We start from the raw sequence: 15,655 nt of genomic DNA, 5'->3' as shown, positions 1-15,655 counted from the left end.
TAACAGAATTACAGCCGTGCTTGCAAAGATTTAAAACAGGCCCAAGCCAGGCTTCACTTTTTTTTGCCAAATTGTGATTTTTCTGCGCCACCTTGTGGCCCCGTCACTATTACTACAAGTGGCAGGTAAATCATTTTCCCTGGTCAAGCACGCCGCTAAGCCGCATTGCGCAAATCCGCTTCCACAAAAAAAAAAAAAAAAAAAAAAAAAAAAAATGGAGTCTGCCTTTGTTTGCAGGGATGGAAAGCAGCGTCGCCCTTCTTCCTATTTCCTGCTTCATCATCTTTATTCTTTAATCTCACACCTCTAGCTCCACCCACCCCCTCCTACTCCAGCCTTCCCAGGCTGGCCCTCCCTCCGGAGGCTCCATCTCTCGGCCGCACTCGGCGCCCAGCGGCGTCCAACCTCAGCCGCCTTCGCGGTCCTCCCTCTGGGTTCCCTCCGAGCCGGCTCCGGGGCCCCTCCCTCGCAGTCCTGCGGTCAGGCCCCGCCCCCTCGCGCCGGCAGCCAATGGAGAGCCGGCCACGCCCTCCGCACCGCCCACCGCGTCCCTTAAGGTTTGAGGGCCCGGGCAGAGGGTCTGAGCCCCTGAGCCTGCGACTGGCAGTGGCGGGCACGCTCCGGGCAGCTGGCGGCCATGGACTCCCAGGAGCTGAAGGTGAGCGGGGCGGGGCGTGGGCTGGGCGAGTGGACACTGCGAAGTGATTGGTACCTGGCCCGGGTGGCATGGGCAGCGGCTGCTGGCAGTGAGGGCTTGGGGCCTTGGCCAAGATGCTGCACGCCACCCCCCCCCCAACTCCCGCCCCCTGAGGATGATCCCGAGGCCCGGGCACAGCCGCTAACGTTAACGGCCAGCTCCCAGCCTGTTGCTTGTGTTGGCTTTGGGCTTCTACTGGGGAAGCTTGCTTGTCTCCAGGTGTGATTTTGAGGGAACTTAACAGCCATCCTATCGTCCTACTCTGCATTCGCGTGTAAAGCAACAAACAGGACGAGACATGCAAGCAGTTTAAAAACAGACTTTAAAAAAGAGAGGAAGGAGTATTTAGCTTACGGAAATGTTCTTCTGATTGATGCATTCAGTAGATATTTCAGAAACGGTGAAACAAAGACGGTTTGGAAATGCAAGAACTTTCCTTTTCAGATGATGGTTTTTCTCTGTTCACTCTTGGACTTGTTTAGCATTTGTGGAGCGCTTCTTCCTGGATGTCTCCCGGAGGTTGGAGCTAGCAGAACAGACCCCAGGACATTAAATTGACCCATTTGCAATCTAATGCTGGGACAGTCCCAAGTGCCTTTCATAAGCATTGGTTGACCGCCTTCTGTGTGTCTTGCACTATTTTCTAAGTACTTAAGATACTGCAGTAAACATGCCAGGTCTTGCAATTTACACTTGATTTATGAGGGCTGAACCCACAAGCTGATAAAAGCATGAATGCCATGTTAGCTCCTGATAGTCACAGAGGAAAATCTGAGTTCTGAAGGTTAGAGAAGACTGAAATGTTTGGCTTTATTTATTTATTAGGTTTTTCGAGTCAGGGTTTCTCTGCGTAGCTTTGCACCTTTCCTGAAACTCACTCTGTAACCCAGCCTGGCCTCGAACTCACCGAGATCCACCTGCCTCTGTTTCCCGAGTGCTGGGATTAAAGGTGTGCACCACCACTGGCTTTTTTTATTTTTAATAAATTTCTGCATTACTGTTCAAGTTTTTCCTCCAGCTTTTACATTTTTCATCACCTCCAATCTATCCTTCAGGTTGCCCAAATGAGTTGTGCAGTAAAATCATTTAAATGATAAAACCATTATTCAATTTTTCATCATTCACCACAGGAGCAAGGCTTATCCTTAAAAATGAGACCATTGGCCCAGCCTCCCTTTTCCCTTGATTTGTCTGTCCAATATTCTATCTAGAACAGGTTCTTGAATAAGGAGTGGTAAACATCCTCTACAAAATGCCAGATGGTACCTATTTTAGGATCTCTGTCCATCTACACTATAGTTGGGAATCAGCTGTGGATGTACTTAAATGAATGAACATCCCCATATGCCAATAAATCTTTATAAGCTCTGAATTTGTCTATGAAATGTTTCTCCAGCCATTTTTAGCTCATGGGCCATACAAAACCAAGTAGGAAGACAAACATGTCTTAGCCCATTGGCTTTTAGCCCTACCCATCACCACACCCATCCCAGGTACTGTACTCTTACTTCCTTGTTGCTGTTCCTCTGCCTTGTAAACTCCTGGGCCTTTGTCAAAAATCATCAAGGCAAATCATGGTGTTAAATGTAGGAGGAGTAATGGGCTTATAATTGGAGAATTAGTTCTAAAATGGTCTGCAGGAGTGGGATCTCTGGGCTCTCAAGCTGTATAAAGTATTCTGTATTCCCAATTACAATGTACTAGCTACTTTCCTACATTAATTACTGCATTGGATCTCAGCTGGTGTTCAGATTACAATTTCACGAGAAAGTTCAAGATATTTTTAGTGCAGTGACCACTCATACTAACATTTCTCAATACTGTATAATTACTCTCTCCTTGGTATGTAGTACTAGAAAGTAGATAGTACCCAGTACTAGAAAGTAGACAGTCAGCAAATGTTTGCTAGAAGGCTGATCATGGGGTATGTGACTGCTCTCAGCACTCAGGAAACAGGGGCAAGCAGAGAGCAAGTCTGAGCCAGCCTGAGCTACATAATGAGATACTGTCTCAAAAATCAAAATAAAGTTTGTTGGACTAAATGGTCTAACTTGAACCACAAGAGTCATAATAGGTATGGGGAGTAATATGAAAACCAGAGAAACAGATGCACATAAAGACTGCTTTGCTCGGCAGCACTGGGTGAATGGGAAGGGAACGTCATGATTCATTTGATGATTTGGGTAGCAGGTGGCAGAGTATAAACCTGGAGGTTGGCAGAGAGGTGTTGGCCAGACAGCAGAGTATGGTGGAACTCATTCTGTTTTTTCAGACGAGGACTTTTACACCATCTTCAAGTACTCACCCCATGTCTATATTTGCTTTACTAACCATAGTTTGTAAATGAGTAACATAGACAAAGACTTGAAGCCATGTCTTTACATAGTTAAATCCACATCCTTTCTGGGATACCACAGCACTGCCTTTCAGAGTTGTAGTTGGTGAGTGCAATTAAACACTGCATAAAAGTCAAGTAGAATATAATATTGTGACCCAAAATGCTCATTTGTGACCCTAGGGCCTGAGAAACTTGGAAAAAACAGAACTGCTGAGGTGTGTTGTGGGGTGACTAGGAAGTGGAATATGGGTCATTCTCTCCAGCAACAGGTGGAGATGGGGTGTGGGGCAGTAACCACAGGAGGGGAGCAGAGCAGAAGTTCTAGAGAATATTGTGTGACTGGGATCTAGAAAAGGCAAGGATGTAGCCCTCCAGAATCCAGACTGTAAAAGAGCTGTCTGCACACACTATGTCCTTGCAGTTTCTTACCCAGGCTAGACCCCGCTGTAGTCAGATACTGGCTCAGGATTCCCCACACGCCTTTGTTTATGGAGTAAAGGAGTCTGGTAGTCACCGGAATGGTGAGAGTATGGCTTCCTCTTTGAGTAAGTCAGCAGCTAAACCTTAAATTCAGTTCCAAGAAACCTTAGACCAGTTCCAACTGGTCACAGCTTGTGTGCTGGCTATGACAACTTGACACAGCTAGGGTCATCTGAGAATAAGAAACCCCAGTTGAGAAAATATCTCCATCAGATTGCCTGTAGTTAAGTCTACAAGGAATTTTCTTGATTGATGATTGTTGTAGGAGGGCCCTTCTCTCTGTCTCTGTGGGTGGTACCGCCCTGGGCTGGTGGTTCTCTGTGCTATAAGAAAGCAGGCTAAGTGAGCCAGTAATTCACATTCCTTCCTAGCCCTCTGACTTCCCTGCAAACTCTAAGGTGAAATAAACTCTGTCTCCCCTAAGTGGCTTTTGGTCATTGTGTTTTATTAGGGCAGGAACTCAAGGAAGCATCTGGAGATAGGATCTGAAGCAGAAACCATGGATGGTGGTGTAGTTTGAATATAATTGGCCCTCGAAAACTCCTAGGGAATGGCACTGCTGAGAGGTGTGGCTTCGTTGGAGTAGGTGTGGCCTTGTTGGAGGAAATGTGTCACTGTGGGGGGCAGGCTTTGGGGTCTCAAATATGTTCAAGGCACGCCCAGTATCCCAGTTCACATCCTGTTGCCTGCATATCGAGATGTAATACTCTCAGCTCCTTCTCCAGCACCATGTCTGCCTGCATGCTGCCATGTCCCACCATGATGATAATGGATTGAACCTCTGAACTGTAAGCCACGCCAATTAAATGTTTTCCTTTATAAGAGTTGCCATGGCCATGGTGCCTCTTCACAGCAATAGAACCTTAACAAAGACAGGTGTCTTAGTTACTCTTCTATTGCTGTGAAGAGACACCATGACAAGGCAACTTATAGAAGAGTTTTTTGAAGGCTTGCTTATATATTCAGAGGGTTAGAGTCCAAGATCATCATGGCCAGGAGCTTGACAGTAGCTGAGAGCTTCTGTCCTGATCCACAAGCAACAGGAAGAGAGAGAGACAGAGAGATAGAGAGACAGAGAGGCAGGGACAAAGACAGACAGGGACTACCATGGGCTTTTGAAACCTCAAAGCCTCCAGGTCACACCTCCTCCAACAAGGCCAAAGACTGACTAGGCACCAACCATTCAAATATATGAGCCTATGGGGGCCATTCTCATTCACCCACCAAAGTAGAGCAACACTGCTTACTGGTTTGCTTTTCATGGCTAACTCAGCTTTATATATATATTCCATCACCACCTGCCCAGGGGTGGCAGGCCCAGAGTGGGCTGGGCCTCCCACATCAGTTGTTAATCAAGAAAATGCCCCCACAGACTTGCCTACAATCTGATGGAAGCATTTTGTCAGCTGAGATCCTGTCTTCCCAGATGACACCCTTTGTGTCAAGCTGACAAAACCAAACCAAATAAAAAAACAACAAACACCAGGAATAGCTAACCAGCCCAAGTCTCTTCATTTTCTTGGTCCACGTGTTTTCTTCTTGTTTTCCTAAAACCTTTAAGAAAATATAGTCAAAGGAGGAAAATGTAAAAGTAGTCTGGCTACAGTATTTTTGACAAAATTAATTAAAGGGGGAAAAAAAGAAATCACATTAGAAGAGAAAAACACTGAGTTGTCAGTAATTCCATGACTATTATATCTCATTCATACTGTTATGTGTCAGTTTTCAGTAGTATTCTAAAGAGTAAAAAAGAAAATTTATTAGGTTCTGGATTATCCAATATTTTAGATCTGCTTCTGAATGTCTTTCAGAATAACAGACTGTTAACCTTTAGCCGTTATTTCCTTCTAGACACTCATTAATTACTATTGTCAAGAGAGATACTATCACCATGTGTTACTTGTGGCCAGTGAAGGAATGAAGAAGTATGGCAGTGATCCGGTCTTCAGGTTTTATCATGCCTACGGCACACTGATGGAAGGTACGCACTAGTCATCAACTGTTTTCAAATTCTCTGAATCCTCGATTTGAACTAAGAATACTTTTCCCCCCACACCCTAATCTTGATTTCCAGGTAAAGCTCAAGAAGCCCTTCGGGAATTTGAGGCCATTAAAAATAAACAAGATGTGTCCCTGTGTTCTCTGATTGCCCTAATGTATGTCCATAAAATGAGCCCCAATCCAGGTATAGTATTTAAGTACAGTGTTTGGATGAATTATCTACATTTGGTTCATTTTGACTTATGGCTGTATTATGGAAGGAACATTGTTCTGTGTAATGGTTGGGATATATAGCTATATTATGGAAGGAACTTTGTTGCGCATAGTTGTTGGGATTTATTGCTGTATTATGAAAGGGATGTTATTCTTGGTAGTAGTTGGGATGTATGGCTATATTAAAAAAGTAACATTGTAATTTTCACTGGGTAGTAGTTGGGACATTTGGTTATTTTATGGAAGGAACATTGTTCTGCATAGTAGTTGGGACATACAGCTATATTATGGAAGGAAAGTTCGTTCATAAGCTGGTCTTTAAAGTTGAGTTCCATTGTGCTGGTGAGTAGTATAACCTATAACTGAGACAGAAGAAAATTCAAGCCATAGGTAACTTAAAAATATATGTGTATGTGTACATGTCCAGCAACAATAGCACTGTAAATATTTCAAGTCATTAAACTGCATAACATAGAATGAGTTTTTAAGTATTAGAATCATTGTTTTTATTTTAAGAAGCCTATCATATACCTCTCATGCCAAGTACACATGCACAGATTACAAAAACAAAGTAAATAAAACATTGCTTGACAAGTAAACAGTTAGGTGCTTTCTGTTAGGAGTGTGCTAGATGTTCAAAGATATGAAAGAGTTATAGTGAGTGATCAATACATATGTGCTTCAGGATTGGACTTCAGAGTCAAGTAGTTTGGGTACTAGTCCTGACACTACCCCTGGTGATTTGGAATGATTACTTTTTTTTTTAATAAATTTTATTAATAAAATACTATAATATAATTGTCTATCTTGGGAATGGTATACACTCCTCAGCTGTACTATATAACTGAGTGTGGCTTTTGAACACAAAAGGTGACTAATGTGATTGTGTGGCTGTTGGTTTATCTTTGGCACAGTGACTCTGCCTTAATCTACTGCTATTTCAGCCAGCAATTGTGACTCCAGAGTTACCTGCCTACTTCTCTAGGTACTGCCCAGCCAGCCCCTCAGGCCACAACCTGGAGGAAATTCTGTCCCCTCAGGTCACTGCTGCTAAAGGTAGCTTTAACTAACTAAATCTCTGTTGTTCTCTTTATAAATAAGACTTAAAAATTCAAGGCTGGGGTGAAAACCTGCTAGCTCAGAGAGGCTAAAATGCTAACCTTCTCTCCTTGCTGGCATCTTCAAAAGCTCCATGCTTCCACTTTGCCAAACCAGAAAAACCTGCACCACTCCAAATCCATTCCTGCTACTTTGCCTGTCTCTCCTTTTGCCCTCTGATGCTCCATGATTACTTTCTGTCAACTCATTGGTAACTCGGCCTCCTGATCCATGGGTAATTGTATTTAATCAACACAAATGCAAACTCAGGCTCACAGTATGATAAAATATCCCCCAACATGTGGCAGAATTTTTTATTTAATTTTTATTTACTTAAATTAAAAAAAAAATATTATTATTACTTGTATGTGTGTCTCTCTGTTTTTGAGGCAAGGGGCATGTGTGTGGGGGCTTACACTTACCATGGCATGTTCAACTTTTCTCACCTCCACCTTTTAAGGCAGGGTTTCTACTGTTTCTGCCACACTGGGAGCTCCAGGTTAGCTGACCCACAAGCTTCCAAGTGATTTTCCTCTGTCCATGTCTTGATTAGTTTTCTATTGCTGTGACCAAACACCATGGCCAAAACCAACTTGGAGAGAAAAGGGTTTATTTCGTCTTACAGATTGTAGTTCAGCACCCAGGGAAATCAGGGCATGAACTCAGGACAGATTGATGGAGAGGTCATGAAGGATGGAGAGGTCATGAAGGAGTGCTGTCGATTGGCTTGTTCCTGGATTGGTCAGCCTGCTTTCTTTTGCCATCCATGAGCACCTGCCTTGGAGTGCCACCACCCGCTGTGGGCTGGACCCTCCCACATCAGTCACTAATCAAGAAAATGTCCCACAGGCTTTCCCACAGAACAATCTGGTGGGGGAATTCTCTCAATTGTTTCTTTCTTCCCAAATGACTTTAGCTAGGATCAGGCTGACATAAAAACTAGCCAGCGCCAGGCGGTGGTGGCGCACGCCTTTAATCCCAGCACTTGGGAGGCAGAGGCAGGCGGATCACTGTGAGTTCGAGGCCAGCCTGGGCTACCAATTGAGTTCCAGGAAAGGCACAAAGCTACTCAGAGAAACCCTGTCTCCAAAAAAAAAAAAAAAGGAAAAAAAAAAACAAAACAAAACAAAACAAAAAAACTAGCCAGCACAATTGGTCCCTTGTCAATCTAGCACAAATGCATCACTATTCATCTAGAAACTTCCCTTTTCCATTTGTCCCGAAGATGACATGATAATATTATCACAGTGCTAAAACATTCCAAATTTTAAAAGTTCCTTGGTCTTTAAAAAATTTAAACACTTAAAAGTTGAGTCTTTTTAACATACTCATTGTGTCTAAAATATTAAGTCTGTAAAATTCCTAAGTCTAAAATTCCAGTGCCTCTCCAGAATTCTAAAGTTACTTTAAAATAAATATCCAAGGTCTCATAACTATGCATTCCTGTGAACTTAAAAAAAAAAAAAAAAAAAAAGTTAATTACTTTCTTACTTCAAGAGGGAACAACCAAACTTCAGCAGTGTATATAACTTGAGTGTCCAGTATCTGGGATTCCTCAAGACTCATGATCTTCTGGGTCCCAAAGGGCTTTGCACTTCTCTGGCTCTGACGTCATAACACTTACACCTGTCTAACAGGCTCAGCCCAGCTTCATCCACTCCCACTGCTGCTCTTGGTGGTCATCCCATGGCCCTGGTATCTCCGAAATGCTGGGTTCTTCACAACTAAGGTGCACCTTCACCAATAGCCTCTCCTGGGCTCTCTTCAGGGACTTTGACCTTGCCACATGGTGGCAAGCCTCAGCTTCTCTCCATGATCCCTTCATTCCTCCAAAGCCGTTATCACCTGGGAGACTGTGTTACACAATGCCAAGTTCAGCTGTCAGCACAAGGTACACCTGTGACCTCCTCTGGACCACAGTTTTCTGTGTGCTGACTCCAGGGAAACACTCCCCAGAAGACCTTGCTTCAGTGATGCTGGTCTCTTCTTAATCACCACGAATTTCCCGTCCAGCTAAACCAGCATCGGTTGTCCAAAGCAAAGGTTTATCAGAACCACAGATTCTTAATTTAAATCATCAAACTGCCATGAGAGAGTCTTTGAAGGACTCTAACTTCCTCTGAAATTTCACAGATCAGGCCTCCATCATCTTCACTGTTCTCAGCATTATTTTCTAAGTTCCCACAGAACAGCCCACGGAGCTCTGAGCACTCAGTGGCTTCTCCAGCTCAAAGTTCCAAAGGCCTTGCACAGTACTTCCAAACACCATGGTCAGGTCTGTCACAGTAATACCTAAGGATCTGGTATCAATTTCTGTTATAGTTTGGGTTTTTGTTGCTATGATAAAGCACATTTTCAAATGCAACTTTGGGAGAAGAGTTTATTTCATCTTACAGTCTGTAGACCATTATCTAGGGAAATCAGCAGAAACCTGGAGGTAGGAAAAGATGCAAAGGCCCTGCTGACTTCCCATGGGAGACTTTGATTTGGGGGATGTGGGGATGTGGGGTGGCTTGGGAGGGAGGGCTGGGGGTGGGAAGAGGGAGGAGATGGGATCTGTGGGTGGTATGTAGAGTTAGTAGAAAATTTCTTAATAAACAAAAAGGAAAAAAAAAGATGCAGAGGCCTTGGTGGCTGGGAGTCTGGGGGTGAGGTGGGGGTGGGGTGCTCCTTTCTGGCTTGCTGCCACTACATCCAGGACCACCAACCCAGGATTGGCACCAGACACAGTGAGCTTAGCCCTCCCATATCAACGATTAATCAACAAAATGGCCCACAGGCTAATCTTTTTTTTTTTTTTTTTTTTTTTTTTTTTTTTGGACATTTTCTTGTAGTTTGGCTTTCTATTTTCACTCTCCTCACAAATTGTCTGTGAGTCTATTCGCCAAACAACAATCGTACATCTCAAGAGATTAGTTAGTGTCAAGTTGACATAATACTAACCAACACAATCTGCCTCCCATCTCGCTGCGGGAGTTCTGAGATTAAACATGTGCCATCACATCTAGGCTTTTTACATGGGTTCTGGGGATCAAACTTGTGATATGAGGCTTAGGCATACGCTGCAAGCACTTTGACACACTGGACCATCTTACCAGCCCAAATTTTAATATACTTTTTAAATTTTAAGCTGATACCTGATCCAGTTATTAGGAAATTTATGAATGCAGAGGCCATGGTGGCTTGGGAAGGGGGGGGGGGGAGGGGAGTGGCGGGGGAAGTTTCTCCTCATGGCTTGCTCTGTCTGCATCCGGGACTGGCACCAGACACAGTTAGCTTGACCCTCCCATATCAATGATTAATGAAGAAAATGGCCCACATTGAGTGTATGGATCTGCTTTTCAACTCTAAGTTTAATGGCATGTACATATTCTTTCTGAAGAAAACTTAGCCTCAATTAAATGTACTGTAAGTATAAAATAAGCCCATTTCAAAGATTTAGTTTAAGAAAATGAGCAAACTCTCTAACTTTATATCTATTTTGTATTTCTAATTTGTATGTATTGGGTTAAATACGGCATTAAGATTCATTTTGCTCATTTTTTGGGTTTTTTGTTTTTGTTTTTGTTTTGAGACAGGGTTTCTCTGTGTGTAACCTTGGCAATCCTGGAATTCTCTTTGTAGACCACACTAGCCTCAAACTCACAGAGATCCACCTGTCTCTGCCTCCTAGGTGCTGTGCCCCATAGTTTGGCTTGCTCATTCTTCTTAAATGAAGCAGCAATACTAGCATTATTTTGATGGCATGTATAGTGTGTATTTATTTTTAATGATGCTGCCCTTGAGAGAATAACTAGATTCTATACCTGGTTAGTCATCTGACCTATCATGAAAACTCGATCTGGGATTTAATTTCGATTTAATATTATTTCCCCCTCACAGATAGAGAAGCTATCCTGGAATTAGATACCAAAATGAAGGAGCAACGTAAGGAAGCTGGACGCAAAGCCTTGTACCATGCAGGCCTGTTTTTATGGCACATTGGTCGCCATGATAAGGCGAGAGAATATATTGACAGAATGTCAAAAATGCCACATGATAGCAATGAGGTGACCACTTTTCTTTTTAAAACAGTAGTACTAAAGGAAGATTGTGATATTATGTAGTAGTATCCTTTGTTTACTCCTTTATTATAACCACTCTGTTCTCAATAAATAACTTTCTTTTCATATTCTTAACTGCAGAATAGGTCCTTTCAAAGGCTGCTTATTGTATATGAAATGTTCATAAATAATATGGCTGGACTGGGGTTTCTTGTTTCTGTACGAGTCACTTTGGAATAGATCTGTATTCTGCTTCCCTCTCTTTCCGTCCCTCTCGTTGAACATGTCTGCTATAAGACACCCGGATGTATGCCATTAGTAATCCAAGCATAAAGAGAGTACAGGCTTCATTTTCTTGGGTAAATCAGCATAGAGCACATGCCTAGTCTACCTCCTGAGAAGCCTTTGAAATGATGAGAAGAGCTGTGATTAAAGTGTGCAGGAAGACAGCGGCCTATTTTGTACAAGCCTGACTTTGATAAACATTTTCCCTCAATCATTTCACATCTGTAAGGGTAAGTGATTGAGGGAAAATGTTTAGAAAGGAAATAGCATTTCAGCTACAACCAAGAAAACAAGCCCCAACCTCCCCACCCCCCACCCCCGCACCCAGCCGCCCTGCAACCAATTTCATCAGTAAACCTAGAAAAGGGGAGTAGTTACCCCAGGTTGGAAATGCTAGGTAGAGATGAAGACACATCATATCTGCTTACCTTGAGAGCCTTACATTTGAGGGAACATAGGGTACATAGTGAAAATGGTAAGAGAAAACCATAGAGATAGAAGGATCATGATTGCTAGGTACAAGTATCTGTAGATAATTTGATAGACATTAAGAAATCCTTAAAGGCTTTGAATCATGGAAGTTACATTATTACAGTGCAGCTCAAGAAAATAGTTTATAGACTGAACTAATTTAGACAGAAACTAAAATTTGCAGAAAGTATATTCTGGCAGATGGTTTTGAGGGACTAGAGGAAGTACAAATAAAAAATGTTGTTGAAGACCCACCAACATTTGTCAGCTGATACACAAAATGGAAAAAGATAATGAGGCATAAGCTCAAGGGGTGCCTCAGTGTCCCCAAATCTAGTGAGCTCTGTTTCCATGAGGAGAAAGTGTTGAGTGGAGTCACCAACAGTAGAGGGCAGTGATAGGTTTGTCTTCACACATGCTATGTTTCAAGTGCTGCCTCACAGAAGAGCAGCTGAGCTCTAAAAGGAAGGAAGCTGAAGGTTTAGGGCTAGAACTGGAGTTTGGCAGTTACTCCCAGAAAGAGCCTTTGAAACCCATTCAGATGGTAAAATGTCTCCTTAGTTGAAGGGGTGCTGGCTGATAGTCTCACCCATGTTTTCAGGAGGCAAGTATAACCTTTCTAGAATGCCTATAAGTTAATCTAAAAAGCATAGAAAGGAGAACATACCCTATTTCTCATTTGATTTTAAAAAGAAATCATCTTCTTTGCAATCATACAGACCTTCCAATCCACTGGAAATATCCATGATTTCAGTTCTCCATTTCCCAGGAGTTTTCTAATTAACTAAACTGTTGCAGAGCTTGTGAAGAAGGTAGCTGTGCACTTATCTTGCTTGGTCTTTATCATGGGTGAAGTAAGGTTCCTCACCTTAGCTCATTGGGGTTCTGTTCTTCACCTTAGCTCATTGGGGTTGTATGCAAAGAGAGGCAACACATTCTCACAGAATGAGCCACCTGGTAGCTATTATAATGCTATTATCATGGTGGTCATTTACCATCAAAAGCTCAGAGAAGAATATTCGTTTCGGCAGTAAGACAATTGCTGACAAACTTCTTGATATTCATATTGACTTGAGTGGTAACTTTCTTTTCCAGGGACCAATTTTGAAAGCATGGCTTGATATTACAAGAGGGAAAGAACCTTATGCTAAAAAAGCACTGAGGTATTTTGAGGAGGGATTACAAGATGGAAATGATATTTTTGCTCTGCTGGGTAAGGTGAGTTGGAATCAAAGTGAATTAATTAATCAAGTGTTTTAAAATTTAGAATACTTGAAATCTAATCAGACTAAGTAGGTCACAAAAGATAATACCTGTGATTCTGTCTTCAACTGTTAGAGGGACTTCCATCTATCTGGGGAACACACAATAGAGAATGACTTCTCTACCAAAAGGCCTGATTTCTGAATCATGGTTATGTCCGTTGTGGTTGGTTCTTTAATTCATTCCTGCACAGTGTTTCCTTACATCTAATATGTGTGAGGCATCACCAGAGAAGAAGCGTGACATGGAAAAGGTAAACACCTCGTGTTGTGGGGCTTCTCTTCTACTAGAGAGATGAACAGTGAGTAAAATGGGTAAGTTAATGACCTAGGGTAGGACTAGATAGTAGGCAGGAAGTACAGTCAAAAATAAAGCAGGGGTGGGAGATGGGCGCTGAGGCACAAATTTGCAGTGGGAAATGAGGTAGTCAGTACATTTGACTTTTGAACAAAGACTTATTATAGAAATGAGGGCTACATAACACTTGTATGTTCTTTTATTCTGAAAGATACTGAAGGAAATTCCAACTGAAGCATGTCTGTGATCGTCTGAGATAGATGCACTGTCAGTGTATGCTTTGAGTATTTAAGATTTTCACAGTCCTCATTCCAATGCCCTACAGCCCTGATAGCATGGTGCAGAAAACATTAAAAATAAGGCATAGCAGATTCAGAAACCTTAAGGCACATTCAGGGCGTAGTGAGAAACCCAGGCAGTTGGAGGAGAATGAGAGAGAAGTTAAAGGCTAGAGGAGAAAAGAGGGCATGGACCCAAGGTCAGGGTGATGAGGAGAGGTGACCTAACGGGTCTAGCTTTGGATTTGAATTTATATTTGGGAAGTAGCTAGTGCAAAGCTTGAACAGTTTTGCCCTTGATTTGCATTTTGAGGATAAACAGTTGACAAATCTTTAAAAAAAAAAATCACTGCTGGGTTGGACTATTTAAGTTACATCCTTTTGGGCTGAAGAGATGGCTCAGTGGTTAAGAGCACATACTGCTTTTCCAGAGGACCCAGGTTCAATTCCCAGCACCCACAACCTCACACAAATATATATGCAGGCAAAACACCAATGCACATGAAATAAGAATGATATTTTTTTAAAGTTACTTCCTTTCATCTGTCTCCACTAACAACTTCTGACCACCTTTCAAACTTACCTATGGGCTGCAGTGAGATGGCTCAGGGTAAAAGGACTTGCTACGAAGTCTGAAAACCTGAGTGTGATCTCCAAAACCCACACGTAGGAAGGGAGGACCCAGCAGACCCTGAATGTCCTCTGCTCTCCATCTGTGTGTCCTTGTATACACATACAGGATAAATAAATAAAATTAAAATAAATTATTGGGACTGGTGAGATAGTAGATAAAAATGCTTTCCATGAAAATGTAAGGTGTGAAGTTGATCCCCTAAAACACAAAAAAAAGTTTGGATGCATTGACTGAGATCTATAATCCCAACACTCTCTGGCAAGATAAGGGAGGAGTGGGGTGGAGCCAGGAGGATCACTCAGAAGCTTGTAGGTAGCTCCCCTGGTGTACAAGGGTGGGGAGAGACAATATGAGAGACCATGCCTTAACCATACAGAAGGAAAGAATTGACTCTTAAATTTGTCCTCTGATCTGACTTCCACACATATGCTGTGGTCCACGCGTACCTGCACTCAAACTCCACAGTAAATAAAATTAATTGTTTTCATTGCCATTTTAGGGGCTGGAAAGATGGCTTAGTGCTTAAGACCTCTTGCAGAGGCTCTGAGTTCTGTTCCCAGCACCCATGTCAGGAGACTCCCCAAGACTTCCATTCCAAGGGATCGAGTGCACTTTTCTGGCCTCCAGAGGCAGCACTGTTCATGTGTACACACTCACACTAAGACATTCACATATACACAGTTCAAAATACATCTTAAAAATACTATTATTTTAACAGTGCTGGGGGCCTCTTATAATCCCAGGGCTAAACAAGTGCTCTACCACTGAGATAGTGGTAAGTCCTCAGTGTCCTTCAGGTGTTTTTAGTTGAGAATAAATAAGTCAATACATTTAAACTGGGCATGGTGATATACACTCTGGTGATCTGAGCAATTGCAAAGCAGAGGCTGAAGGATCAAAACCAGCCTAGGTTATGTAGTGAGACTGTCTAAATAATGGATGTTCAGAAGTCTTTATTATTTATGGTAAAGAAGAAAAAGAAGGGAGGACTAGTGTTTACCTCTTGTTAGTATCCCCATGGTCTCTTGGCCAGCTTCTGTGGATGAGTTTGTTCACGTTTTAATCAACCCACACAAGTATTCAGGGTGATTAGAGTCAGCATCTTCCTCATTGTGCTGTTAAAGGAATTGGGTTGGCAAGTTTTTAAAGTTGTTGTTTGTTTTTTGTTTTGTTTTGTTTTGTTTTGTTTTTAATGATCTTGCTGTTCTCTATTCTTTAAAGGAAAGTGAGTTTGTTATCCTCCAGGGTTAGGCTAGTTGAGGCGTTAATATGAAGGACTTTAAAGGGGTTTACCTTTACTGTGATGTGATACTTATGATTGGTTTAAATGATTTCTCTGAATTACTGTGCTCTAGTCTGTCTTGTGTTGTTTCAACAAAAACGCCTGAAACGTAATAGGCACATTGACTTGCATCTGCAATCCTGTAACTCAGAGGACTGTCGTCAGTCCTTGAACTCAGAGTTCAAGATCAGTCTAGGCTGCATAGAAAAACTGTTTTAGAACCCCTCAAAATGAAAGGAGACTAAAACAAAGAAGCCTGAGACTAGGTGCTTTAA

General features: G+C 42.4%; 1 protein-coding gene across 3 annotated transcripts in view; it reads left to right on the top strand.

Annotated features, from left to right (window-relative positions):
• Positions 1 to 518: 518 nt before the first annotated feature.
• Positions 519 to 15,655, top strand: part of Ttc21b (tetratricopeptide repeat domain 21B) — a 77,559-nt gene continuing 62,422 nt past the window's right edge. Inside the window, exons 1-5 of one of the 3 annotated variants that reach the window (XM_028877924.2) lie at positions 519 to 658; positions 5,367 to 5,496; positions 5,590 to 5,700; positions 10,710 to 10,876; positions 12,722 to 12,844. In XM_028877924.2, coding sequence (XP_028733757.1) covers positions 638 to 658; positions 5,367 to 5,496; positions 5,590 to 5,700; positions 10,710 to 10,876; positions 12,722 to 12,844 — 552 coding nt within the window. In that variant the 5' untranslated portion in view covers positions 519 to 637. Of the gene's footprint in view, positions 659 to 5,366; positions 5,497 to 5,589; positions 5,701 to 6,673; positions 6,786 to 10,709; positions 10,877 to 12,721; positions 12,845 to 15,655 lie in introns of those variants that run through there. The other 2 variants (XM_028877201.2, XM_028878614.1) reach the window with 2 other exon arrangements.

Source organism: Peromyscus leucopus, chromosome 4, assembly GCF_004664715.2.
Source record: "Peromyscus leucopus breed LL Stock chromosome 4, UCI_PerLeu_2.1, whole genome shotgun sequence".
Lineage (NCBI taxonomy): Eukaryota > Metazoa > Chordata > Mammalia > Rodentia > Cricetidae > Peromyscus > Peromyscus leucopus.
The sequence above is the reverse complement of the archived record's forward strand: the minus strand, read 5'-3'. Positions and strand labels throughout refer to the sequence as shown.